Source organism: Calonectris borealis, chromosome 27 (assembly GCF_964195595.1).
Source record: "Calonectris borealis chromosome 27, bCalBor7.hap1.2, whole genome shotgun sequence".
In the NCBI taxonomy this organism is placed as follows: domain Eukaryota; kingdom Metazoa; phylum Chordata; class Aves; order Procellariiformes; family Procellariidae; genus Calonectris; species Calonectris borealis.
Window position 1 is genome coordinate 5,297,441 of NC_134338.1, and position 25,467 is coordinate 5,322,907.

General features: G+C 69.6%; 3 protein-coding genes across 3 annotated transcripts; all 3 read right to left on the reverse strand.

Annotated features, from left to right (window-relative positions):
- Positions 1–212: 212 nt before the first annotated feature.
- NPC1L1 (NPC1 like intracellular cholesterol transporter 1) lies at positions 213–14,895 on the reverse strand. Its single transcript, XM_075174634.1, has 19 exons — positions 14,842–14,895; positions 12,386–13,923; positions 10,149–10,249; positions 9,896–10,068; positions 9,689–9,817; positions 9,399–9,581; positions 9,025–9,139; positions 7,835–7,962; positions 7,179–7,316; positions 6,356–6,445; positions 4,240–4,430; positions 4,032–4,159; positions 2,858–2,978; positions 2,585–2,640; positions 2,354–2,504; positions 1,714–1,945; positions 895–1,008; positions 632–794; positions 213–527 (listed from the first exon to the last, which is right to left on the reverse strand). Exons 1-19 carry the CDS (start codon positions 14,893–14,895, stop codon positions 388–390), a joined length of 3,945 nt encoding a protein of 1,314 aa, XP_075030735.1. The 3' UTR covers positions 213–387.
- Positions 14,896–15,992: 1,097 nt separating this feature from the next.
- Positions 15,993–22,902, reverse strand: DDX56 (DEAD-box helicase 56). Its single transcript, XM_075174992.1, has 14 exons — positions 22,797–22,902; positions 22,036–22,197; positions 21,156–21,316; positions 20,897–21,067; positions 19,675–19,765; positions 18,562–18,806; positions 17,998–18,120; positions 17,372–17,488; positions 17,178–17,272; positions 16,979–17,052; positions 16,795–16,884; positions 16,576–16,681; positions 16,310–16,407; positions 15,993–16,213 (listed from the first exon to the last, which is right to left on the reverse strand). The coding sequence occupies exons 1-14, from the start codon at positions 22,860–22,862 to the stop codon at positions 16,133–16,135; spliced, it is 1,680 nt and encodes a 559-aa protein (XP_075031093.1). The 5' UTR covers positions 22,863–22,902; the 3' UTR covers positions 15,993–16,132.
- Positions 22,903–23,177: 275 nt separating this feature from the next.
- TMED4 (transmembrane p24 trafficking protein 4) lies at positions 23,178–25,451 on the reverse strand. The gene is made up of 5 exons (XM_075174993.1): positions 25,283–25,451; positions 24,967–25,067; positions 23,844–23,969; positions 23,599–23,745; positions 23,178–23,519 (listed from the first exon to the last, which is right to left on the reverse strand). Exons 1-5 carry the CDS (start codon positions 25,422–25,424, stop codon positions 23,370–23,372), a joined length of 666 nt encoding a protein of 221 aa, XP_075031094.1. The 5' UTR covers positions 25,425–25,451; the 3' UTR covers positions 23,178–23,369.
- Positions 25,452–25,467: the final 16 nt, after the last annotated feature.

A 25,467-nucleotide genomic window follows, 5' to 3' on the forward strand; every position in this document is an offset into this window, starting at 1 on the left:
CCCCAGGGGTCCCTGTCGCCACGGTGCCCGTGTGCCCCACGCAGCCCCAGCCCGGTGGTGCCCGTGTGCCCCACGTGTCCCTGTCCCCACAGTGCCCGTGTGCCCCACGTGTCCCTGTCCCCCCGTGTGCCCCACGGGGCCCTGACCCCGCTGCCCGCTGCCCTGTCCCCACGATGTTCAAATGTCCCCATCCCCGTGGTGCCCGTGTGCCCTGTCCCCATGTCCCCCAGGGACTCGTCAGAGCCAAGATGCAGTTTCTGGATAAGGTGCCTCTGCCCCCCCCAACCCATCCCAGTTAAACCCAGTCCCGAATCTGAGAAAACCAGTTTAAATACGACAGCGGTAGAAAAAGCAGCGGCAGGAGGGGGCGGTGAGGGGCAGTGGGGCTCAGCCCTGCCCGGGGGCCGTGTCCTTGTCCTTGTCCTTGTCCTTGAAGCAGGGGTTGCTGAGGACCAGCCCCGCACCCTGCTCCGCGCCGCCCGCCGTGTCCCCTGCCACGTCCCCCGCCGGCATCCGCGGGCTGGGTCCTGCGGGGACGATAGGGGACAGTGCCAGGCTGCCATCATCCTCCCGGGGGGGGGGGGACACTGGGGACAGGACACCGTCCCCAGGAGGGGACAGGGGGTCTTACCCACGTAGCTGAGGAGGACGGGGAGGAAGATGAGGCCGTGGGCCAGCCCCACCAGGGTGATGATGAGGTTGAGGCGGAAGAAGAAGATCTGGATGAGCTGGGCCTTGGCGAAGGCCAGCACCACGATGCCAGGCAGGTTGGTCATGGCCACCCCGGCCACCACCTGCGCCCGGGACGGGGTCAGTGACGGCCGGGTCACCCTGTCCCTCCTGTCCCCGGGGAGAGGGTCCGCGCGGCCGTCGCCCCCCCCGTCCCGTGCCCACCTTGCTGCCCATGTTGACGGTGGCCTCGGCGGCGCGTTCCACCCGGCTGGGCTTGGTGCTGTGGGCGAAGGCGCAGGTGATGTGGGACACGAACTCCACCGAGATGCCCACGGCCTGTGGGGACGGGCTGTCACCCAGGGGCACCCGTGGGTGCTCCTCCGGGCTGGCACGGCGGCCAGGCACCCTGCCTGCCCCGTGTCCCTGTGCCACCCCGTGTGTCCCATGTCCCCGTGCCCCCTTGCAAGCCTCCGTGCCAACCTGCTTGTCCCCATGCGAGTGCCACCCATGTGCCTCTCTGCCATCCTACGTGTGCCAGTCCCCTGTGCCACCCTGCATGCCCCAGGCTGCTCTGTCCCCATGTCACCCTCTGCATCCCATGTCCTTCTGCCACCTCCTGTACCCCCGTGTGCCCCAGGTCCCCGTGCCACCCCACGTGCCCTACATCCCTGTACCACCCCATGTACCCCAAATCCCTGTGCCACCCCACATGCCCAAGGTCTCCGTGCCACTCTGTGTGCCCCAAATCCCTGTGCCACCCCGCATGCCCCAAATCCCCATGCCACCCCATGTGTCCCACGTCCCTGTGCCACCCCACATGCCCCAAATCCCCGTGCCACCCCACGTGCCCTACGTCCGTGTACCACCCCATGTACCCCAAATCCCCGTGCCACCCCACATGCCCAAGGTCCCCGTGCCACCCCGTGTGCCCCAAATCCCTGTGCCACCCCACGTGCCCCAGGTCCCCGTGCCACCCCGTGTCCCACGTCCCTGTGCCATCCCGCGTGTCCCATGTCCCCGTGCCACCCTGCGTGCCCGCACCGCGACGAGGTTGATGAGGGCCACGGCGTTGTAGGGGATGTCCCAGAGGGCCATGGCACCCACGGTGTCCACCAGGATCATGGTGATGGTGAGGAGGGTGGCGGCGCTGGAGCGCAGGTCCATGCCCAGCAGCAGGAAGGAGACGCCGAAGGTGGGCACCAGACACAGCGCCAGCGTGATGACGCCCTCGGTCACCACTGTCAGGTACTGCTCGTAGTAGACGTAGGTCGCCCTGCCAGGGAGCGTCACCGCTGTGCTGGCACCCCGACACGGGCACCCAGCCGACCCCGGCTGGGCTCCCCTGACCGGGCACCCGTGCTCATGCCCCCCAACCACCAGGCACCCACAGCACCCTCACCTGGCACCCACACTGACCCCTAACTGGGGCACCCACACCGACCCCAGCCCTGGGCACCCATCTTAACCCCTAGCAAGGCACTGGGGTGCCCACATTGACCCTGGCCGGGCTCCCCTAACCGGGGCACCCATTTCTGACCCCTAACTGGGGCACCAGGGCACCCGCACCACCCCAGGCTGGGCACCCTGACCTGGGCTCCCACGCTGACCCCCTAACCGGGCACTGGGGCACCCCTCCCCGTCCTCCCGCGGCCGAGCACCCCAACCCGCGGCGGGTGCTTACGCGTAGGGGAAGACTCGGAAGTCGGGGTGGGTGCCGGGCACCTGGCGCAGGGTGGCGGTGATCTCCTCGGCCAGGGCGCGGGCAGCCCGCAGCGCCGCCGTGTACTCCTGCGAGGTGCGCAGCGGGCGCTGGTACGCCATGAAGCGGGAGGCTGCCGGAGATGGGTGGGGTGGGGTCAGCCGGGCACCCTAGGGTGCCCCCCTCACCCCGCGCCACCCACCCTGCACTCACCCAGGATGGTGCCGTCGGCGTCCATGCTGACCGCCGTGTCGTAGGCACCCAGACCACTGCGGGGAGGGGGCGAGGGGTGAGGGGGGCACCCGGGGCCATGGGGAGGGGGCACCCAGAGCATGGGTGCTGGGGGGGCACCCGGTGGGTGCCCATGCGCCCACACTGATGTCCTGTATACGTGTGTGCCCACGTGCGTGTGCGTGCCCCCCGTGTACATGTGTTGCCCCCCATTGCCGGTGCCCCCCCTGGGTGCCCCCCCTGGGTGGCACCTACCCCTTGGCGCACTGCAGGGTGGGGTGGTCGTGGAGGAACCAGGGCAGGAACCGCTTGAACTCCTCCACCGTCGGACGCCGCGTGGCTTTCAGGCACCGGCCCCCGAGGCAGCTGGGGTCGCCTGCCGGCACGGCCGCGCTCAGCACCCCCGGGGCACCCACCGGGAACCGTGGCAGGCACCCAACGGGCACCATGGCGGGCACCCAGTAGACCCCCCCACAAGGGACACCATGGCATGCAACCAGTGGACCCCATGGCACCCCAGTAGGCACCCAAGGCACAGCCAATGGCATTCAGTGGGCGCCATGGTGGGCATCCAATGGGCAGCTGATTGGCACCATGGCAAGCATCCAGTGGGCACCCAATGGGAATACAACAGACACCCAATGGCACTCAATGGGATCCCAATGGTCTCCCAATGGGACCCATGGTGGGCATCCAAAGGGCACCATCACAGGCACCCAATGGACACCTAATGGGATTCCAATGGGCACCCAATGGGCATCATGGTGTCCATCCAATGGGCACCATGACGGGCACCCAACATACATCCAATGACCTCCACAGCGGGGACCTTATGTGCACCCAACGGCCACCATGGTGGGCACCCAGCGTACACCCAATGGGCACCACGATGGACACCCAACATACACCCAATGGCCACCATGGTATAGACCTCACATGCCCCCAGCAGCCACCATGGTGGGCACCCAACGTACACCCAACGGCCACCACAGTGTAGACCTCATGTGCCCCCAACGGCCACCATGGTGGGCACCCAATGTACACCCAATGGCCACCACAGTGTAGACCTCATGTGCCCCCAACGGCCACCATGGTGGGCACCCAACGTACACCCAACGGCCACCACAGTGTAGACCTCATGTGCCCCCAACGGCCACCATGGTGGGCACCCAATGTACACCCAACAGCCACCACGGTGTAGACCCCATGTGCCCCCAACAGCCACCAGGGTGGGCACCCAACGCACACCCAACGGCCACCACGGTGTAGACCCCATGCGCCCCCAACAGCCACCATAGTGGGCACCCAACGTACACCCAATGGCCACCATGGTGGGCACCCAACGTACACCCATCGGCCACCACGGTGTAGACCTCACGTGCCACAACAGCCACCACGGCGTCCCCCCAGCACCCCAGTGCCCACTCACTGCTGGTGGAAGGACAGAACTTCCCGGTGAGGTTGCCAAACTGGTGAATGCGGCAGCAGCGGCTGGCGGGGTTGAGCCAGTCCAAGAAATCGTCCACCCAGGAGGTGGCGGGGATGGCGAGGTAGGACCTGGGCAGAGGCAGGGCTGGCAGGAGGCTGGCAGGACCCTGCCCTCCCACCCACCCTGCGCCCCCCCCCACCCCACTCACACGTTGGGGAAGCGCGTGGCGTACTGGATGGTGTTGGTGAGGGAGTCGTCGGCGCAGCCGGCGCTGGAGCAGATGCCGTTGGTGCCGGCCGGGGAGGAGAAGTCGTAGCCACTGGTGGTGACGAAGTAGGTGGGCACCCCCACCGCCAGGTACCGGTTGAGGGCGGTGAAGTACTGCAGCATGTAGGAGTCCTGGGGGGCACCCACCCCCCCCGTCAGCCAGGGTGCAGGCACCCCATGGCGCCCATAGGGTCCTGGTGGTCCCCGGGTGGGGTCTCACCATCCCTATGCGTAGGGCCACGCCGCCCCCCCGCCCAGCGCATCACCCCCATGCTGTGCCCATATGGGGCCACGCCATCCCCGTGCTGGCCCTATACAGGGCTATGCTGGCCCCATAGGGGCCATACCATACCTTGCATCCCCATATGGGGCCACGCCATCCCCGTGCTGGCCCTATACAGGGCTATGCTGGCCCCATAGGGGCCATACCATACCTTGCATCCCCATATGGGGCCATGCCATCCCCGTGCTGTGCCCATAAGGGGCCATGCCATCCCTGTGGTGGCCTTATACAGGGCTATACTGTCCCCATGCATCCCTGTAGGGGCCATACCATGCCTGTGGTGGCCTTATACAGGGCTATACTGTCCCCATGCGTCCCTGTAGGGGCCATACCATGCCTGTAGTGGCCTTATACAGGGCTATACTGTCCCCATGCGTCCCTGTAGGGGCCATACCATGCCTGTGGTGGCCTTATACAGGGCTATACTGTCCCCATGCGTCCCTGTAGGGGCCATACCATCCCTGTGGTGGCCTTATACAGGGCTATACTGTCCCCATGCATCCCTGTAGGGGCCATACCATCCCTGTGGTGGCCTTATACAGGGCTATACTGTCCCCATGCGTCCTTGTAGGGGCCATACCATGCCTGTGGTGGCCTTATACAGGGCTATACTGTCCCCATGCGTCCCTGTAGGGGCCATACCATGCCTGTGGTGGCCTTATACAGGGCTATACTGTCCCCATGCGTCCCTGTAGGGGCCATACCATGCCTGTGGTGGCCTTATACAGGGCTATACTGTCCCCATGCGTCCCTGTAGGGGCCATACCATGCCTGTGGTGGCCTTATACAGGGCTATACTGTCCCCATGCGTCCCTGTAGGGGCCATACCATGCCTGTGGTGGCCTTATACAGGGCTATACTGTCCCCATGCGTCCCTGTAGGGGCCATACCATCCCTGTGGTGGCCTTATACAGGGCTATACTGTCCCCATGCGTCCTTGTAGGGGCCATACCATGCCTGTGGTGGCCTTATACAGGGCTATACTGTCCCCATGCGTCCCTGTAGGGGCCATACCATGCCTGTGGTGGCCTTATACAGGGCTATACTGTCCCCATGCGTCCCTGTAGGGGCCATACCATGCCTGTGGTGGCCTTATACAGGGCTATACTGTCCCCATGCGTCCCTGTAGGGGCCATACCATCCCTGTGCATCCCTATGCATTTGCATATGGGGCTATGTCAGCCCCGTATCGGGTGATGCTGTGCACACCATCTCTGTCCTGGCCCTATAGAGGACTATATTGTCCCTGTAGCGGCCATACCACCCCCATACAGGACCATGCCATCCTCATGCGTTCCCATATAGGGCCATATCAGCCCCACGGTGGCCACACGGTGCCCATATGGAGCCACGCTGCACCCACACTGTGCCCATAAGGGGCCATACTGTCCCCATGCCTCCCTGTAGGGACCATACCATCCCTGTGCATCCCTGTGCGTTCCCATACGGGGCCATGTCAATCCCATATGGGGCCATGCTGTGCACATATAGCCCCGTATGAGGTTACACTGTGCCCATAAGTGGCCACACCATCCCTGTGTTGGCCCTATACAGGGCCATACTGTCCCTGTAGGGGCAATACCCCCCCCATGCCATCCTATAAGGTGCCACGCTGTCCCTATACAAGACCATACTGTCCCCACAGAGCCGTACCACCCCTGTGCATCCCCATATGGGGCCATGCCCTCCCCATGCCGTGCCCATACGGGGCCATACTCTCCCCAGGCATCCCTATAGGAGCCACCCCACCCCCGGGCAGCCCCGTGCCCCCCACCTCGGGCATCGCCAGCTCCTGGTCCAGCCCCACGGGCACCTGCAGCGTCAGGTAGATCCCGGCGCAGGCCAGGAAGAGGAAGAGCAGCACCTGCCAGCGGCACCCCCCCGTCAGGGGACCCCCCCCCGGGACCCCCCCCGGGACCCCCCCAGGGACCCCAATCCTCTCGCAACACCGCTATGTCCCCCCAAACCTCCTGCACCCCTCCAGAGGCCCCCCCATGTGCCTCCCCACCTCCCAGGACCATGTCCCATCCACCCAAGCCCCCCCATGTCCCTCCCCACCTCCCAGGACCCCCCCAGACCCCCCCCCATATCTCCCCCTGACCCCCAGGAACCTCCACACCCCCATGGACACCTCAAGGCCCCCCACACACCCCCATGGCCCCCCCACCCCCTCAAGGTCCCCCCCCACCCCTATGGCCCCCCCCAGCTCCCCATGACCCCCCAGGACCCCCCCTACACCCCACATACCCCCCTGACCCCCAGGAACCTTGACACCCCTATGGCCCCCCCAGTCTCTCAAGGCCCCCCCACCATGCCCCCCCCAGCCCCTCAAGGCCCCCCCCACTCCCATGCCCCCCCCAGCCCCTCAAGGCCCCCCACACCCCCATGCCCCCCCCAGCCCCTCAAGGCCCCCCACACCCCCATGGCCCCCCCCAGCCCCCCAAGGCCCCCCCCCACTCCCATGCCCCCACCAGCCCCCCAAGGCCCCCCCCCACCCCCATGGCCCCCCCAGCCCCCCAAGGCCCCCCCCCCCATGCCCCCCCCAGCCCCCCAAGGCCCCCCCCCCCATGGCCCCCCCAGCCCCCGGCCCCCCTCACCACGGCGGGGCGCGCCAGGCGGTGCAGCAGCAGGGGGGTGTAGCAGCGGTGCAGCAGCGGGCGCAGCAGCCGGGCACCCGGCCCCGCGGGACCCCCCTTGCCCAGCCCGCAGCAGCAGCAGAGGTCGAAGCGGGCGGCCTGCGGGCAGCGCCGGGCTGGCACGGGTCCTGGCACGGCCCCCCCACCCACCCCGGGCACCCCAATGTCCAAGGTGACCCCGTGCCAACCCTCATACACATGGGCACCCCATGCCCACCCTGGGCACATCCTGGGCCCCCTCATTCCCATGGGCATCCCGTGCCCACCCATGGCACCCTCATGCCCTTGGGCACCCTCATACCCATGGGCACCCCATGCCCACCCTGGGGACCTTAATGTCCATGGGCACCCCAAGTGAACCCCAGACACCTTCATGCCCATAGACACCCCACACCCACCCTGGGCACCCCATGCCCGCCCTGAGCCCACCCTGTGCCCCCTCATACCCACAGGCACCCCATGCCCACCTTGGGCACCTTCATGTCCACCCTGTGCCCCCTCATACCCACAGGCCTCCCCATGCCCACCTTGGGCACACCCTCATGCCCATGGGCACCCCACACCCACCCTGTGCCCACCCATGCATGGGCACCCCGGGTGCCCCCCGGGTGCCGTACCTCCTGCCGCCGGGCATCGAGTGCCAACAGGGCGACGAACCCCGACATCTGGAGGAGGAAGTCGAAGGCGATGGCCACGGCGGCCGTCAGGGCGAAGGTGCGGACGGCGGGCATGGAGGAGAGGGCGCCTGCGGGCACCCGGCGTCAGGGGCACCCACACCGTACCCCCCTCCTGCACCCACATCCGCTGCGCCCACCGGGTGCAGTCCCCCCGTGTCCCTGTGCCCCCCCCGTCCCCCATGTCCCCATGCCCACCCTGTGCCCTTGTGTCCCCGTGTCCCTGTGCCTTCGTGTCCCTGTGCCCACCCTGTGCCTCCGTGTCCCCCATGTCCCTGTGCCTACCCTGTGCCCTTGTGCCCCTGTGCCCTCCATGTCCCTCATGTACCTGTGCCCACCCGTGCCCCTATGTCCCCCGTGTCCCCCATGTCCCTGTGCCCCCCCGTGCCCCTGTGTCCCCCATGTCCCTGTGCCCACCCTGTGCCTCCGTGTCCCCCATGTCCCTGTGCCCACCCCGTGCCCTTGTGTCCCCTGTGTCCCCGTGCCCACCCTGTGCCCTTGTGCCCCTGTGTCCCTGTGCCCTCCATGTCCCTCATGTACCTGTGCCCACCCGTGCCCCTGTGTCCCCCATGTCCCTGTGCCCACCCTGTGCCTCCGTGTCCCCCATGTCCCTGTGCCCCCCCGTGCCCCTGTGTCCCCCATGTCCCTGTGCCCACCCTGTGCCCCCATGTCCCCCATGTCCCTGTGCCCACCCTGCGCCCCCCGCAACCCCATGCCCCCGTGTCCCTGTGCCCACCCTGTGCCCTCCGTGTCCCCATGCCACCCATGTCCCTGTGCCCCCTGTGCCCCCATGTCCCCATGTCCCTGTGCCCACCCTGTGCCCCCCATGTCCCCGTGCCCACCCTGTGCCCCCCATGTCCTCATGCCACCCATGTCCCTGTGCCTCCCGTGCCCCCATGTCCCCCATGTCCCTGTGCCCACCCTGTCCCCCCCATGTCCCCATGTCCCCCATGTCCCTGTGCCCACCCTGTGCCCCCCATGTCCCCATGCCACCCATGTCCCTGTGCCTCCCGTGCCCCCATGTCCCTGTGCCCACCCTGTGCCCCCCACGTCCCCATGCCACCCATGTCCCTGTGCCCACCCTGTGCCCCCCGCGTCCCCACGCCCCCCGTGTCCCCCCGTGCCCCGCTCACCCAGGAGGAAGCAGATGACCTCGGAGAGGCTGCAGAGCAGCATGCTGGGTGCCACCTCTGCCAGCACCCGCCCGATGTGCTGCTCCCGCGTCTCGCCCAGCTCCCGCTGCGACTGCTGCTGGCCGGGGCGGTGAGGATGGGGCGCCCGCCATGGGTGCCCCCACCCCGGGGACCCCGCACAGCCACCCACCGCCCAGCCTGGGGGTGCTGCCACGTGCACAGCGGGGGCCGCTGTACCCCACGGGGACCCCTGCGCCCATGGGTGCCCCATGCCCCTGCGCCCCGTGGGGATGCCCCCACCCAAGAGTGCCCACCTGCCCCATGTCCCCAAGGTGTCCCCATGCCCGCAGGTGCCCCCCCCCGCGCCCACCGACCTGGTACTCCTGCACGAAGATGAAGATGTTGTCCGCGCCCACGGCGAGGACGAGGAAGGGCACGACCTCGAGGATGATGAGGGACGAAGGCAACCCCAGCAGCGCCAGGAACCCCATGGAGGCCAAGACGGCGCCCAGCACCACGGCGATGCCCCCCAGCGCCAACGTCACCTTCGAATCCACCTGCAACGGGGCCGGGGGGGGGGGGGGGGGGGAGCAGGCCACCCACTCAGCACCCAACGGGGCACCCTAGGGTGCTGGCATCACCCTGACCCCCCTCCGGCGCCTACCAGAACGCGGCGCCAGGCCGTGTACTCGCCCAGCGCCAGGGCGATGTAGATGAAGACCACGAGGTAGCTGATGGCGAAGACGGTGATGTCCTCCTCCGTGGTGCGGTTGATCTCATCCTCCAGCGAACGCTGGCGGAAAAAGAGATGGGTGAGAGGGTGCTGGGCACCCTAGGGTGCCCCCCTCCCCGCAGCCGGTGGGTGTTTCACCTCGGCCATGAAGACGACGGAGAGGTTGGGGCCGTGGGCGCGCTGGAAGTCGCCCACCACCTCGAGGAAGCGGCGCTCCCAGCTCAGCACCCATTCGTGGCGGGGGTCGTCGCGGGGGAAGTTGTTGAGGGAGTAGGTGAGGATCAGCGCCTCCGCCTCCGTGTACTCCGAGCCTGCGGGGTGGGGGGGGGGACACACAGCGGGTGACACCCCCGGGTGACGTCCCACCCGCCGTGCCCACCCCGGCGCTCACCGGCGTAGCCGCCCAGGGCGAGGTAGGGGAAGACGGGGCCGCCGTACTGGGCCATGCAGCTCAGCTCCAGCGCCGTGATGTCCTTGAAGGAGAGCGGGGAGCTGGGGGGGACACGGCAGCGGGTGAGGGGGGGCGGCGCCCGGCCTGGCACCCCGCGGGCAGCGCCGCCGTGCTGGGAGCCCCGGAGGTGGCACCCGGGGGGGCAGGTGGCAGCTTGATGCTGCAGCCCAGCACCCACGGGCACCGTGCTGTGCCCAGCACCCCATAGGTAGCACCCCAACCCCACAGCCCTGCACCCACGGGCACCGTGCCGTACCCAGCACCCCATAGATAGCACCCCAACCCCACAGCCCAGCACCCCACGGGCACTGTGCCGTGCCCAGCACCCCATAGATAGCACCCCAACCCCACGGCCCAGCACCCACGGGCACCATGCCGTGCCCAGCACCCCATAGGTAGCACCCCAACCCCACAGCCCAGCACCCACGGGCACTGTGCCGTGCCCAGCACCCCATAGGTAGCACCCCAACCCCACGGCCCAGCACCCACAGGCACCGTGCCGTGCCCAGCACCCCATAGGTAGCACCCCAACCCCACAGCCCAGCACCCCACGGGCACTGAGCCATGCCCAGCACCCCATAGGTAGCACCCCAACCCCACGGCCCAGCACCCACGGGCACCATGCCGTGCCCAGCACCCCATAGGTAGCACCCCAACCCCACAGCCCAGCACCCACAGGCACCGTGCCGTGCCCAGCACCCCATAGATAGCACCCCAACCCCACGGCCCAGCACCCACGGGCACCGTGCCGTGCCCAGCACCCCATAGATAGCACCCCAACCCCACAGCCCAGCACCCCACGGGCACCGTGCCGTGCCCAGCACCCCATAGATAGCACCCCAACCCCACAGCCCAGCACCCCACGGGCACCGTGCCGTGCCCAGCACCCCATAGATAGCACCCCAACGCCACAGCCCAGCACCCACGGGCACCGTGCCGTGCCCAGCACCCCATAGATAGCACCCCAACCCCACAGCCCAGCACCCACGGGCACCGTGCCGTGCCCAGCACCCCATAGATAGCACCCCAACCCCACGGCCCAGCACCCACGGGCACCGTGCCGTGCCCAGCACCCCATAGATAGCACCCCAACCCCACGGCCCAGCACCCCACGGGCACCGTGCCGTGCCCAGCACCCCATAGATAGCACCCCATCCCCACAGCCCAGCACCCACGGGCACCGTGCCGTGCCCAGCACCCCATAGATAGCACCCCATCCCCACAGCCCAGCACCCACGGGCACCGTGCCGTGCCCAGCACCCCATAGATAGCACCCCAACGCCACAGCCCAGCACCCCACGGGCACCGTGCCGTGCCCAGCACCCCATAGATAGCACCCCAACCCCACGGCCCAGCACCCACGGGCACTGAGCCATGCCCAGCACCCCATAGATAGCACCCCAACCCCACAGCCCAGCACCCCACGGGCACTGAGCCATGCCCAGCACCCTGCGGGCAGCACCCTGACCCCCGCAGCCCAGCACCATGCCATGCCCAGCACCCTGTGGCCATCACCCTGACCCCACAGTCCAGCACCCCGTGGGAATCGTGCCGTGCCCAGCACCCTGCAGCAGCACCCTGACCCCACGGGCACCACGCTATGCTGGGCACAGCACAGATAGCACCCCATCCCCACAGCCCAGCACCCCACGGGCACCGTGCCGTGCCCAGTACCCCATAGATAGCACCCCATCCCCACAGCCCAGCACCCACGGGCACTGAGCCATGCCCAGCACCCCATAGATAGCACCCCAACCCCACAGCCCAGCACCCCACGGGCACCGTGCCATGCCCAGCACCCTGCGGGCAGCACCCTGACCCCACAGTCCAGCACCCCACGGGCACCGTGCCGTGCCCAGCACCCTGCAGGCAGCACCCTGACCCCACAGTCCAGCACCCACGGGCACCGTGCCATACCCAGCACCCTGACCCCACAGCCCAGCACCCAATGGGCACCGTGCCGTGCCCAGCACCCCACAGATATTACCCCATCCCCACAGCCCAGCACCCCATGGGCACCGTGCCATACCCAGCACCCTGACCCCGCAGCCCAGCACCCCACGGGCACCGTGCCATACCCAGCACCCTGACCCCGCAGCCCAGCACCCCACGGGCACCATCCACACCCCCCCGCTCCCACGGCCTCCCCACCCCACCCCCGGGGGAGCGGCACCCACTTGACGCAGTAGATGAGATGGTCGCGCCAGTCGACGGTGCCCGTCTCCTTGCCGTTGGTCTGGGTGGCCGTCATGGCCAGGCGGGTGCCGTTGTTCTGGAAGTACTGGGTGACGCTGTTGACGCAGCAGTCCCCCAGCCCGGGCTCCGTGGGGTTGAGGGGGGCGTAGCAGACGTCACTCAGCGTCACCTCCCTGCCCGCCACCGGTGCCCACGCCGTGGTGGCCGCCAACCGCTCCTGCAGCTCCAGCAGCGCCCGCAGCACCTCCTCCGACAGCACCCCGCTGAAGTTCTTGGCACCCAACACCACCGATTCGTAGCCGGAGCTGGGCCGGCCGGGCGCCGTCACGATCACCTGGTTGGTGCGGAAGAAAGGACCGAAGTGGCGGTCGTAAAAAGCTTTCTCTTGGCGGGCACGGCTGCCCGGCGCCGACCACAGCTCCACCGGATCGGTGGTGAGACGGAGGGTAACCAAACCGGCCGATAAACCGCCGGCCAGCACCACCGCCACCGCCAGCACCGCCACGGGGTGCCCGGCCACCAGCGTGCCCCATCGGCGGAAAACCCCGGCCAGGACGCGGTGGCTGGCGTCGCCCAGACGCGTCGAGCAGCCGGCGGCACGCGTCGGTGCCGGCTGCGGCGTGGCTTTCTCCTTGGCTCGCCGGCGCTGGCACAGCAAGGCGACGACGAAGATGAGGGCGAGGAGGCCGAAGAGCAGCCCGCAGAGGACCAAGGCGCCGTCGGCGTTGCCCAAGCGGAAGGGGGACGGCGGGCCGGGGGGGGCCATCACCGGCGGGCAGGATTCGGCGCAGTCCTGGCAAGAACAAGGCTGTTCCTGGGCGCTGAGAGCCTGGTCGCAGCGCCAGGCCTGCCCGCCCAGCGGCACGACGGCGTCGCCGGGCTCCGTGCCGTTGGGCACCAGCTGGAAGTTGATCTGCAGCGGCGCCAAACCGTTGTTTTTATCCCCTTGGAAATCCAACCAGCGCTGGGTGGTGCAGAGCCGGGCACCGTAACGCCCGCACATGGTATCGATGGCGTAACCGCCGGTAGCCGGTAACCGGACGCCCCGACAGGAGGCAAAAGAAGCGTCGGCGAAATCCTGCTGGTAAAAACATTGGTACTCCACGACGGCCAACTCGGGCTTCCCCTGCGCCGAGGTGCGGTTGACGACGCGGGTGACGTTGGTGAAGAGGCTTTGGTCGGGGCTGCAGATGTTGTTGCAGTAAAGGTTGGCGAAATTCCTGGCACAGGCCGGGCAGCGGGCGAGGACGGTGCCGGAAAGCGCCACGCTAATGCGGAGGGCGCTCAGTTGCGCCAAAGAACAGCAAACCCGCGTCCCCTCGGTGTCCCCCCGCACCAGCTCGGGGCAGACGGTGCGGAGCAGCGCCAGCAGCGGGCCCTGGGCCACCCGCGCCGGCGTGTTGGAGAGGCAGGGCACCTTGGAGGGCACCAGCGAGACGTTCACCTCCGGGTTGCGACCGCATTCGCCGTAGAAGGCGCAGTAACCGGCGCGGTGGATGGGAGTCAACGTCGGCGCGGCCTGCGGCGATGGAGGGGAGGGGCGGGGGGATCGGTGGGCAGTGCCCCCGTCCCGTGGGGGACGACACCCAGCCCCTCCAAACGGCACCCGATGGGCACCGCGCCGGCATCTCCCCAGCTCTGCCACCCCCAGCCCCTACAAACAGCACCCGATGGGCACCCGATGGGCACCGCGCCGGCATCTCCCCAGCTCCCCCACCCCCAGTCCCTCCAAACGGCACCCAATGGGCACCGCGCCAGCATCTCCCCAGCTCTGCCACCCCCAGCCCCTCCAAACGGCACCCGATGGGCACCGCGCCGGCGTCCCCATGGCTCTGCCACCCCCAGCCCCTACAAACAGCACCCGATGGGCACTGCGCTGGCATCTCCCCAGCTCCACCACCCCCAGCCCCTCCAAACGGCACCCGATGGGCACTGCGCTGGCATCTCCCCAGCTCTGCCACCCCCAGCCCCTACAAACAGCACCCGATGGGCACCGCGCTGGCATCTCCCCAGCTCTGCCACCCCCAGCCCCTACAAACAGCACCCGATGGGCACCCGATGGGCACCGCGCCGGCATCTCCCCAGCTCCCCCACCCCCAGTCCCTCCAAATGGCACCCGATGGGCACCGCGCCAGCATCTCCCCAGCTCTGCCACCCCCAGCCCCTCCAAACGGCACCCGATGGGCACCGCGCCGGCGTCCCCATGGCTCTGCCACCCCCAGCCCCTACAAACAGCACCCGATGGGCACTGCGCTGGCATCTCCCCAGCTCCACCACCCCCAGCCCCTCCAAACGGCACCCGATGGGCACCGCGCCGGCATCTCCCCAGCTCTGCCACCCCCTTCACCCCGCAGGCACCGCCATGGCTTTTTGCCACCACCGCACCCCAGCCCCTGGCACCCCTCCGGCTCAGCCGTGCCAATCCCTGGGCACCTACCAGCGCCAGGAGGGCACCGAGCACCGCGCCGGCCAGCGCGACGGACCCCGGCATCCTGGGCGAAAGGGCGCTGCCAGCTTCGCCCGGCTCCTATAAGACCCCATAGCCCCTGGGCGGTTGCCCGCCGGCGGTGAGGTCTTCTGGCCTGACGGCGCCGAAGCCAATCAGCCCTCGCCGGAGCTGTAAAGCCCTTGTGATCATTAACCCCGATCGATAGCCAGTGCCAGCCGACGCATCCCCGCCGGGGAGGTGCCCGGGTGCCCCCCTACCCGATGAAAAGGCACCCCGCTTCCCCGGCAGAGCTTTGTTTTGAGGTGAAAAAGGGGGAGTTTGGGAGCCGTGCCCACCCAGGACGCGCCGTGGGGTCGTGGGTTTCGCAGGGGTGGAGAAGGAAGCGGAGAGGCTGTGCCAGCCGGGGGAAACTCGTCCCGCCAGCCTGGCACCGGGGAAACGGGTGCCTTCGCGGTGCCACGGCGGTGCCGGCAGCGCGTGCCAGGCCACCGGGAACGAGGGGGAAGAGAAACCGGCTGCGGGCAGTGAAACCTCCGCTGTTACCGAAGCGGGGGTGCCGCGCCCGCGGCGGGGTGCCGGTGCCAGAGCTCTCTGCCCCGGTGCCGGGAAGGGTTCAGGGCCAGCGGGCAGCCTTGGACCAGAGCCGCGGCCCCCCGATAAGATACCGAAACCCCGATAAGATGCCTCGGCGGGCGATTACTGGCACCCCGAGGGGTAACGCCTGCCTCGCACGCCACGGGAGGCACCCGGCCGCGGCGAGCAGGCAGCAGGCGAGCGAACGCCAGCCGGGCGGCACCCGCGGCACGGTGCCAGCCCTGGGGTGAGACGTGCCAGGCTACCGGGCTCACGGTGATGTTGGCACGGGGGCGGCGAGGCGCCTGAGGGGACCCGAGTCCCCAAAGCTGGCAGTGCCACCCCTCCACCGTGTCCTTGCCCCCATTTATGGCCCCTGTACAGCCTTGGCCTCGATAAGGGGGGCGATAACGCCCTGGCACCTTTGCCCGGCATCAGCGGGAAACGCCGCTTCCCACCTCTGCGTCACCAACCTTCCCCCATCACGTAGCCAGCGGGGGCACCGCGCGCGATCCGGCAAGGAGAAACGCCCGGCAAAGCGACGGCACAACACGGCAGACAGCTGGCACAGTCCGTTGGCACCTTTATTGGGCACAACCACCCCGCAGGGTACGGCGCGGGAGCACCCCGTCCCTCGGAGGGGGGGCTGCCAGGGGGCTGCGGTGCCCCCCGGGGTGGGCACAGCCCGTGGGGTGCCGGGGGGGGCTCAGGAGGGCGGCGCGGCTGGGCGCTTGGCGCGGCGGCGGGCGTACTTGAAGCTCTGCAGCGGGTTGGCGGCGCGGCGGGACTGGAAAAGGGGGAAAAGAAAAGCGGCGTCGGACCCCCTGGAGCAGCGGGGGGGATATGGGGGGGGGGGATCTCTCTGCGCCCCTCCCGCACTCACCGTCGAGCCGCCCCGACGGTTGGCACCGGCGCGGGGCGACCGCAGCCACTTGCGCTTCTTGAGGTTGGGTTTGGCGATGCCGCGGAGGCTGGGGGGCACTGCGGGCAGAGAGCGGCGGGTAGGAGGGTGCCGGTGGCCCCAGGGACGTCCCCCACCCCCCCGCAACGTCACCCCCAGGCACCGTTTTGCCTCTACGTCACCCTCACATCCCGGGGTCCCCCCCTCGCCCCCTTTTCCCCACCCCGAAAGCGGGCGCGGGGACGTACCCAGGTACTCGGGCACGTTGCGGAGGTGAGGTTTGACGATGGCGGGGTGCAGGGGCTTGTCGTGGCGCAGGACGTGCAGGTCGCGGGGGTTATCCTCGAAGTACGCCTGGGAGGGGAGAATCGGGGGGCTGGCAGCACCCGGTCCCCACCCCGCGCTGCCCGTGGACCCCCCAAGATGCTGCGGTGCTGCCCCTCAGGCCGGGAACCGGGGGGGGTTACCTTGAGTTTCTCCGAATTAAGCAGCTCGTCTTTGATCTCCCGCAGCCGGGCCTCCTTCACCGCCTGCTTGGTGACGGAGCGCATGGCGTCCTGGGTGGGGGGGACACACAGACGGGGTGTCAGAGCCTGGCACCCACCCCCAGCCGGCGCCACCGGCACCCCTGCCCCGGCGTTGCCCGCCTACCCGGCAGCGGTAGCGCAGCGCCTCGATCTCCTCCGTGGAGAATTTGTAGGGTTGCAGCATCGACTCGCCGTTCTCTGGGGAGACACCGGGACGCGGGGGGTCACCCCACCCTCGCTCCCGACACCCCGCGTCCCTCCCCGATGTCCCTTGGCACCCACTGCCCCCCACCACGAAGCGACACGGGGTCCCCCCCCCCGACCTCCGGCGAGCGCGTCCTCGATCCGGGCCAGGTCCTCCTGCTCCTCGGGCAGCGCGAAGGTGAGCGCCGTGCCGGGGTTGTCGGCGCGGGCCGTCCTGCGGGCAACGGAGGGGGCACGACGGTGGGACGCCCACCCGAGGGGGCTGCCGGCCACCGTGGGTACCCCTGTGTCCCCTCTCCGTGTCCCCACGTACCTGCCCACGCGGTGGATGTAGGACTCGACCGTCGGCGGCACGTCGAAGTTGATGACGGCGGCCACGTTTTGGAAGTCGATGCCCCGCGCGACGCCGTACTCGGGGTCCTTGCCCTTGCTGGGGGGGGGGGCACACACACGAGATGTTGGGGTGGCGCAGGGACCCCCCCAAGGGGACATCTGGGACACAGATGGGCATAGGGACGCTGGGAAAAGGGACCCCCATGGGTACGAGGACACTCTGGGTGTCACACCAGGCACCGACACCCACGCGGGCCCGGGGACACCCTGCGCCACGGGGACAGGGCAAGGAGACCCCCTCAAAGAAGGGGACACGCTGGGCACAGGGACCTCCCTGGGCACCCACACGGACACAAGGAATAAACCCCCCCTGAGGAAGAGAACCCCCCCCACCTTGGGGACATGGCAGGCACAGGGAACCCCCTGGGGACAGGGACATCCCTGCGGGCACAGGGACCCCGGAGGGGACACGGACACCCTGGGGAGAAGCACCCCCGCGGCTCAGGGTCACCTTCCCCAGGCCTGAGCCCTCCCCGGCCGCAGCGGGACGTCGCCCTGGTGACACAGTGGCACCCACGGGGCCTCGGTGGCACCCACGGGGCTCACCTCTGGGCAGCACCCTTGCGCTTCTTGCGTGGGGGCTGCTCCGCGGGCGCCGCCGGCGCCTCCTCGTCGGTGGCCACGATGTAGTCGTAGATGCCCCGGTTGAACTGGGTGATGACGTGGCACCTGGGGACAAGGCGGGGGCCCATCAGCGTCCCCCGCCACGGGCACCCCTCTTTGGTGTGTGTGTGTGTGTCCCCAGGTACCCCCACCCTTCCTCCACGGGCACCCTGCGCCCTCCCGGGACCCCCCAGGGTGTCCTTACCCCCAGTCAGGAGCCCCCCGCGGGCATTTCCCTTGGCAGCCCAAGGGCACCCTATTTCCCCAGGGACCCCTTAGCTCACCCGGGACCCCCTCGGGCACCCCTCACCCCTGAGGAGCACCCCATTTTCCCCCAACCCAACGCTGCCCCTCGCCTTCTTCCACAAGCCCCCACCAGTCTTGCTCCCCGGGGCCACCCCATCACCCCCTGGACACCCGTGGGCACCCCATTTTCCCCTCTTCCGTACCACCTCGGGGGTACCCCAAACCAACAGGGGGGTCGGTTCTCTTGGGGGGGGGGGTTACCGGGAACGGGCGGGCAGCTCGGAATTGAGGGCGCAGGCGGGGATCCCAAACTGCTCGAGGAAGAGCTTGAGGCGGTAGCAGCGGGCGAGGGTGCCCACGAAGAGCAGGGCGCGGCCGCGCAGCAGCCGCAGCTTCAGCAGGGCGCAGAGCAGCAGGAACTTGTCCTCCTCGGCGCCGCAGCGCACCGCGAATTGCCGGAGTTGGGAACCGCCCGGTAACTGGGGCTCCGGCGGGCGCAGCGTCACCTGCAGCCGTCACGGCAGGGTTGGGGGGGGGGGGGGGTGTTGTACCCCTTCTTTGGGGCAGCTCAGACCCTAAAATGTGCCCCTGTGGGTGCTGCATTCCAGCAGTGTCCCCCTGTCTCTGGGCCCGCTCCGGACACCCCAAACCTCCCTTTGTGCTCTCCCTCCGCTACCTCAAATATCTCCCTGTGCCCCCCTGGATCCCTCAAACCTCCCCTTGTGCCCCCCCCGACCCCCCAAACCTCTCCCTGTGCCCCCCTGGACCCCCCAAACATCTCCCTGTGCCCCTCTGGACCCCCCAAACATCTCTGCATGACCACTCCAGACCCCCCAAACCTCCCCTCGTGCCCCCCCCCATACTTCAAACATCCCCCCATGTCCCCCTGGATCCCTCAAACCTCCCCTTGTACCCCCCTGGATCCCCCAAACCTCTCCCTCTACCCCCCTGGATGCCCAGACCTCTCCCTGTGCCCCCCTGGACCCCCCAAACATCTCCCCATGCCTACTCTGGATCCCCCAAACCTTCCCTCATGCCCCCCTAGACCCCCCAAACATCTCCCTGTGCCCCCCTGGACCCCCCAAACCTCTCCCTCTACCCCCCTGGATGCCCAGACCTCTCCCTGTGCCCCCTAGGACCCCCCAAACCTCTCCCTCTACCCCCCTGGATGCCCAGACCTCTCCCTGTGCCCCGCTGGACCCCCCAAACATCTCCCCATGCCCACTCCAGACCCCCCAAACCTCTCCCTGTGCCCCCCTGGATCCCTCAAACCTCCCCTCATGCCTCCCTGGACTCCCCAAACCTCCCCTCGTGCCCCCCTGGACCCCCCAAACCCCCAAAACCTGTCCCATGCCCCCTCAAGTGCCCGCTCACCGGGTTGTGCAGCACCAGCTCCTTCAGGGCCTCCACGTCGGGGCTGAAGGTGGCCGACATGAGCAGCGCCTGGTAGATCTTGGGCAGGTGGCTGTGGGGGTGCGGGGGGGCTCAGCGCCAGCCCCCCTTTTTGGGGGTGACTGGCCCCCCCCAAAGCCCTTGGCACCAGACCTGGCGATGCCCATGTCTCCCCTCTTGAGCCCCACTGTGCCCCCCAGCCCCGGCAATGCGCTCCAAACGTCCCCCCGGCTCTGCAAGTGCCCCCCTGTGTCATCCCGTCCCAGCTGTGCCCCCCAAAGCCCTGGTTGTGCCCCCCATGTTCTCTAGTTCCAGCAGTGCCCCACAGCCCTGGCACTGACTCCCAAAATCCTCAATATCCCCCCCAAACACAGTGCCCCCCAAACCCTTGGCTGTGCCCCCCAAGCCCCTGGCTGTGCCCCCCATGACCTCCAGCTCCAGCAATGCCCCCCAATGCCTGCGTCCCCCAAGTCCCTGGCACTGCGCCCCAAACCCCTGCCTGTGCCCCCACCACCTCCAGCCCCAGTAGTGCCCCACAGCCCTGGCAGTGCCCCCCAGACCCCTGGCTGTGCCCCCCAAACCCCTGGCTGTGCCCACCGCCACCTCCAGCCCCAGCAGTGCCCCACAGCCCTGGCAGTGCCCCCCAGACCCCTGGCTGTGCCCCCCAAACCCCTGGCTGTGCCCGCCGCCACCTCCAGCCCCAGCAGTGCCCCACAGCCCCAGCAGTGCCCCCCAAACCCCTGGCTGTGCCCCCCACGTTCTCCAGCCCCAGCAGTGCCCGACAGCCCTGGCAGTGCCCCCCAGACCTCTGGCTGTGCCCCCCACATTCTCCAGCCCCAGCAGTGCCCCACAGCCCCAGCAGTGCCCCCCAAACCCCTGGCTGTGCCCCCCACGTTCTCCAGCCCCAGCAGTGCCCGACAGCCCTGGCAGTGCCCCCCAGACCCCTGGCTGTGCCCCCCGCGTTCTCCAGCCCCAGCAGTGCCCAACAGCCCTGGCAGTGCCCCCCAGACCCCTGGCTGTGCCCCCCACGTTCTCCAGCCCCAGCAGTGCCCAACAGCCCTGGCTGTGCCCCCCACGTTCTCCAGCCCCAGCCGTGCCCCACAGCCCCGGCAGTGCCCCCCAAACCCCTGGCTGTGCCCCCCCATGACCTCCAGCCCCAGCAGTGCCCCACAGGTCCCCGTCGTCCCCCCGGGGTGCCCCTCACCACAGCAGGGACTTGATGTCCTCGCCGAAGCCGAAGGAGAGCAGCAGATCGGCCTCATCCAGCACCAGCAGCTCCAGCGAGTGCCGCAGGCTCAGGCTGCGGGCGCCGAGGTGTGCCAGCACCCGCCCCGGCGTGCCCACCACCACGTCCGGCTTCTCCATCAGCACCGGCCTGGCGACACACCGCGTCACCCACCTCGTGCCGTCAACCCCCGGCGGGGGGGACCCAGGCGTCCAGGGGTGGGGGGGGCTGAGCTTACCGCTGGGCGGCGAGGTCGGTCTGGGCGCAGAGATCGGCTACCCGCAGGTCGCGGGCGCAGAAAGCCGCCAGCTGCCGCAGGCTGTGCACAACTTGCTGCCCCAGCTCCTTGGAGGGCACCAGCACCAGCGCCCGCACCGCCTGCGCCACCGCCGAGGACGCCTGCGCCCACCCGCGCCCCCGCCTACTGTCACGCGGGTACGGGAGAGCTGCCCCGGCACCCCACGGAGCCCCCGTGCCCCACAGTGTCCCCCCCTGCTCAATACCCTGCAGCGCCCAGCCCTGCCCCACGGTGCCCGTCTGCACCCAGGACCCTACAGCACCCACGTACCCCACAATGCCCACCCACACCCGATACCCCACAGAGCCCGTGTGCCCCACGGCACCCACCCCTGCCTGCATACCCCATGTGCCCCATCCTGCCTAAACACCCCACGGTGCCCCCCCATGCCCAATACCCCACAGAGCCCACATACCCCACAGCGCCTGCCCCTGCTTGCACACCCCACGTGCCCCCCGGTGCCCACCCCTGCCTGGATGCCCCACAGAGCTCCCCCCATACCCCACCAGAGCCCCCCTAAACCCAATACCCCACACCCCCCTGTGCCCACCTCTGCCCAGATGCCCCACGGAGTGCCCCCATACCCCCCAAAGCCCACCCAAACCCAATACCCCACACCCCCCTGTGCCCACCTCTGCCCAGATGCCCCACGGAGTGCCCCCATACCCCCCAAAGCCCACCCAAACCCAATACCCCACACCCCCCGGTGCCCACCTCTGCCCAGATGCCCCACGGAGCGCCCCCATACCCCCAGTACCCATCCAAACCCGACACCCCCCACCCCCCGGTGCCCACCCCAGCCCCCCGCCGCCCCGCTCACCCCCTTGACGCGCAGGAGGTGCTGGAGGAGGGGCAGCCCGTACGCTCCCGTTTTCCCGGAGCCGGTCCTGGCCCGGGCCAGGAGATCGCGGCCCTCCAGAGCCAGCGGAATGGCCTCGGCCTGGATGGCCGTGGGGGTGGCCCAGCCCAGCTCCGCCACCGCCTGCGGGGGCCGTCACCTCGGGGGTCCCAGCCGGCTGGGCTCCCGGGGCCCCCCCGGCACAAGGGGGGTTCCCATTGCCACCCCCCTCCCCGCGGCGGGGGGACCCAGGCTTGCAAAGCACCCCCACCCCGAGGGATACTGGTGTCACGGACCCTCATGTCCCCCACTCAGCCCCTCAAAGGGACCCCGGTGTCCCGGCCCCCCCACCCCCAGGGACCCCAGTGTGCAGGGCTCAGCCCCCTAAAGGGACCCCGATGTGCCCCCCCCCCAAAGGGACCCCGGTGTCCCGGCCCTCCCACCCCGAGGGACCCCGATGTGCCGGGCTCACCCCCCAAAGGGACCCGGTGTCCCAGCTCCCCTTCCACCGAGGAACCCCGATGTCCCGGCCCCCCCCTCCCACCGAGGGGCCCCGTGTCCCGCCGCCCCTCCCGCAAAGGGACCCCGTGTCCCGGCCCCCCTCCCACCGAGGGATCCCGGTGTCCCGGCCCCCTCAGGGCCTCCACCCCCACCAAAGGACCCCGGTGCCCGGCCCCCGCCTGATCCCACCCCCAGGTGCCCGCAGCCCACCGGGACCCACCCCCCCCGGGCCCCCGGCGCACCCGCAGCAGCCGCCCGTCCAGCCCCATGTGCTCGAAGCCCGGCCCTGCCGCCGCCGCCGCCGCCATGCTGGCCGCCCGCCGCCCGCTGCGCCTGCCCACTGACACTTCCGCCTCGCGTCCAGAGCGGCCGCCAGGAGAGCGGGGGAGCCGCCGCGCCACCCCCTGGCGGTGGAGGACTGAGGAGCACCGGGGTTTTGGGGGGGGGGGGGAGCCCCGGACGCTGGGGTCCCTGCCCGGTCTTTGGGGGGGGTCAGCGTGCGGGGGGGATGCACTGTAGACAGGCAGCTGGATGCCTGAGCCCCCTGCCCGGCTTGGTGCAGCACCAGAGCCACCCCCCCACCCCTCCCAGCACCCCAAAAAAAAAAAAACCACCAGTGACCCCCACCGGACCCCAAAAACCTTTATTTTTCCCCACAAAACACCACCACGGGGGCCGGCCCCCACCCTCCCTGATGGCAGGCAGGGCCCCCCCCGCCCCAACCTGCCCCACCACCCCCAGGGTGCCGGCAGGGGTCCCCCCCCCAGGAGCTATGGGAGCCCCCCCCGGGGTGGGTGGGGGGACAAACGGGGGGGCTACACCAGCTTCTTGGCCTCGAAGAAACTCTTGAGGTGCCTCATCTGCCAGATGCCGGTGAGGATGAGGATGATGGTTTGGGCGATGGACCACCACAGCACCCGCTGGTTGGTGCTCTCGCTCGTCATGCGGAAACGCTCCTCCCGGTACTGTCGGTCAAGGGGAAAAAAATAATGGTAGGGGGGAACAAAAAGGGGGGGTTCAGCCCGCTGGAGCCCCCCTCCTCACCCGTTGGTAGTTCTGCTCCTTCTGGATCTGCTCGACCTGGTCGAGGAGCTGGCGGGCGCGGAGCTGCAGCTCCGTCAGCTTGTCCTTGGCGGCGATTTCGGGGTAGTTGTTGGTGTGTTCGCCCACCTGGATGTCCAGGTGCACCCGCTGTGGGGCAAAAACGGGGGGGGGACACGGACATCAGTGGACCCCCGCCGCCGCTGACACCCCCTCCCCAGGTTTGGGGGTCTCCCCCGCCCGATTACCAGTTTGCCGCCGGCGAAGAGCGCCATGCGGGTGGAGTTGGAGTGGAGGCAGATCTGGTGCTCGCCCGGCGTGTGGGAGGTGAAGGTGAAGCGTCCTTCGGAGCCGTACTGCCGCGACAGCACCACCTGCGCCGCGCCGCGGCCGCCGTCACCCAGCGCCCGCCCGGGGGGACACCGGGACAACCCCCGCGTGTCCCGCAGGCCCACCCCGTGCTCCCCAGGGACCCCCTGCCCCTTGTTGGGGGGCTCACTGTGCACCCCAGGGACCCCACGCCCAGGCTGGCGGTGCCCCATGCACCGCAAGGTACCCCAACTGGTGGGCACCCAGGGACCCCACACTCAGGATAGTGGGTGTGCACCTTAGGGACCCCCTGCCGTGGCTGGAAGGCACCCCAGAAACCCCCCCAACCCAGCTAGCAGGCACCCCAGGGACCCCACACCCAGGCTGGCAAGCACCCCATGTGACCGTAGGGACCCCCTGCCCTCGTTGGCAGGCACCCTGTGCTCCCCAGTGACCCCCAGACCCAGCTGGCAGGGGCACCCCATGTGCTCCAGGGACCCCACACCCAGGCTGGCGGGTTCCCCATGCACCCCACGGACCCCTTGCCCCAGCTGGTGGGCACCCCACATGCCCCAGGGACCCCATGCCCGGGCTGGTAGGTGCCCTGAGCCCCGCTGGGGAACCCCACCTGCAGTCTGGTGGGTTCCTGAGTCCCCTCAGGGACCCCTAGGCCGGCAGGTGCCCCGAGCCCCCCAGGGACCCCAACCCCCAGCCCAGTGAGATCCTAAGCACCTGCACCCCCAGCCCGGTGGGTGCCCCGAGCCCCTCCTGGACCCAACTCCCTACCCGCTGGGTGCGCCGAGCCCCCCAAGGACCCCCGTGCCGGTGGGTGCCCGAGCCCCGCAGGGGACCCCTACCTCCACCCCGGCGGGTGCCCCGAGCCCCCCAGGACCCCACCCCACCCCGGTGGGTGCCCCGAGCCCCCCCCGGGGACCCCCACCCCCGAGCCGGTGGGTGCCTAAACCCCCCCAGGACCCCACCCCACCCCAGCGAGTGCCCCGAGCACCCCAGGGACCCCCCACCTCCACCTCGGCGGGTGCCCGAGCCCCCCGGGACGCTCACCTTGCCGTCGGGGTCCTTCACCTCCACGTGCATGCCCAGCCCCGGGGTGGAGGGCAGGAACGACTCCGACTGCTTGTCCCACAGCTGCGTCCGGTAGTTCCCTGGGGGGCGGCGGGTCGGAGCAGGCCCAGCCCCCCCCGCCAGCCCCCCCCGTCCCGTCACACCACCCCCCCCCGGCTCCTGCGGGTCTCTCCCGCCCCTCCCCACCCCTGTTGTTCCTGAGGGGCTCCCCATCGCCCCCCGGTCCCTCCCGGTGGTCCCTCCCGGTCCCCTCTGGCCTCCTCGCCCCTTCCCCGGCCCCTCCCTCGCCCCGCACCGATAACCATGGTTTCATCCGGGATTTCCTCGATGAAGCAGCGCTTCTCGGTCTCGCCGATGTGGAAGTAAAGGCCGTGGGCGCTCCAGGCCGCCAGCACCAGGGCGGCAACGGCCGCCCGCAGCGCCCCGCCGCCCGCCATGGCCCGCGTCCGCCCGCCCCGCCCGCGGGGGGCACACTGCGCA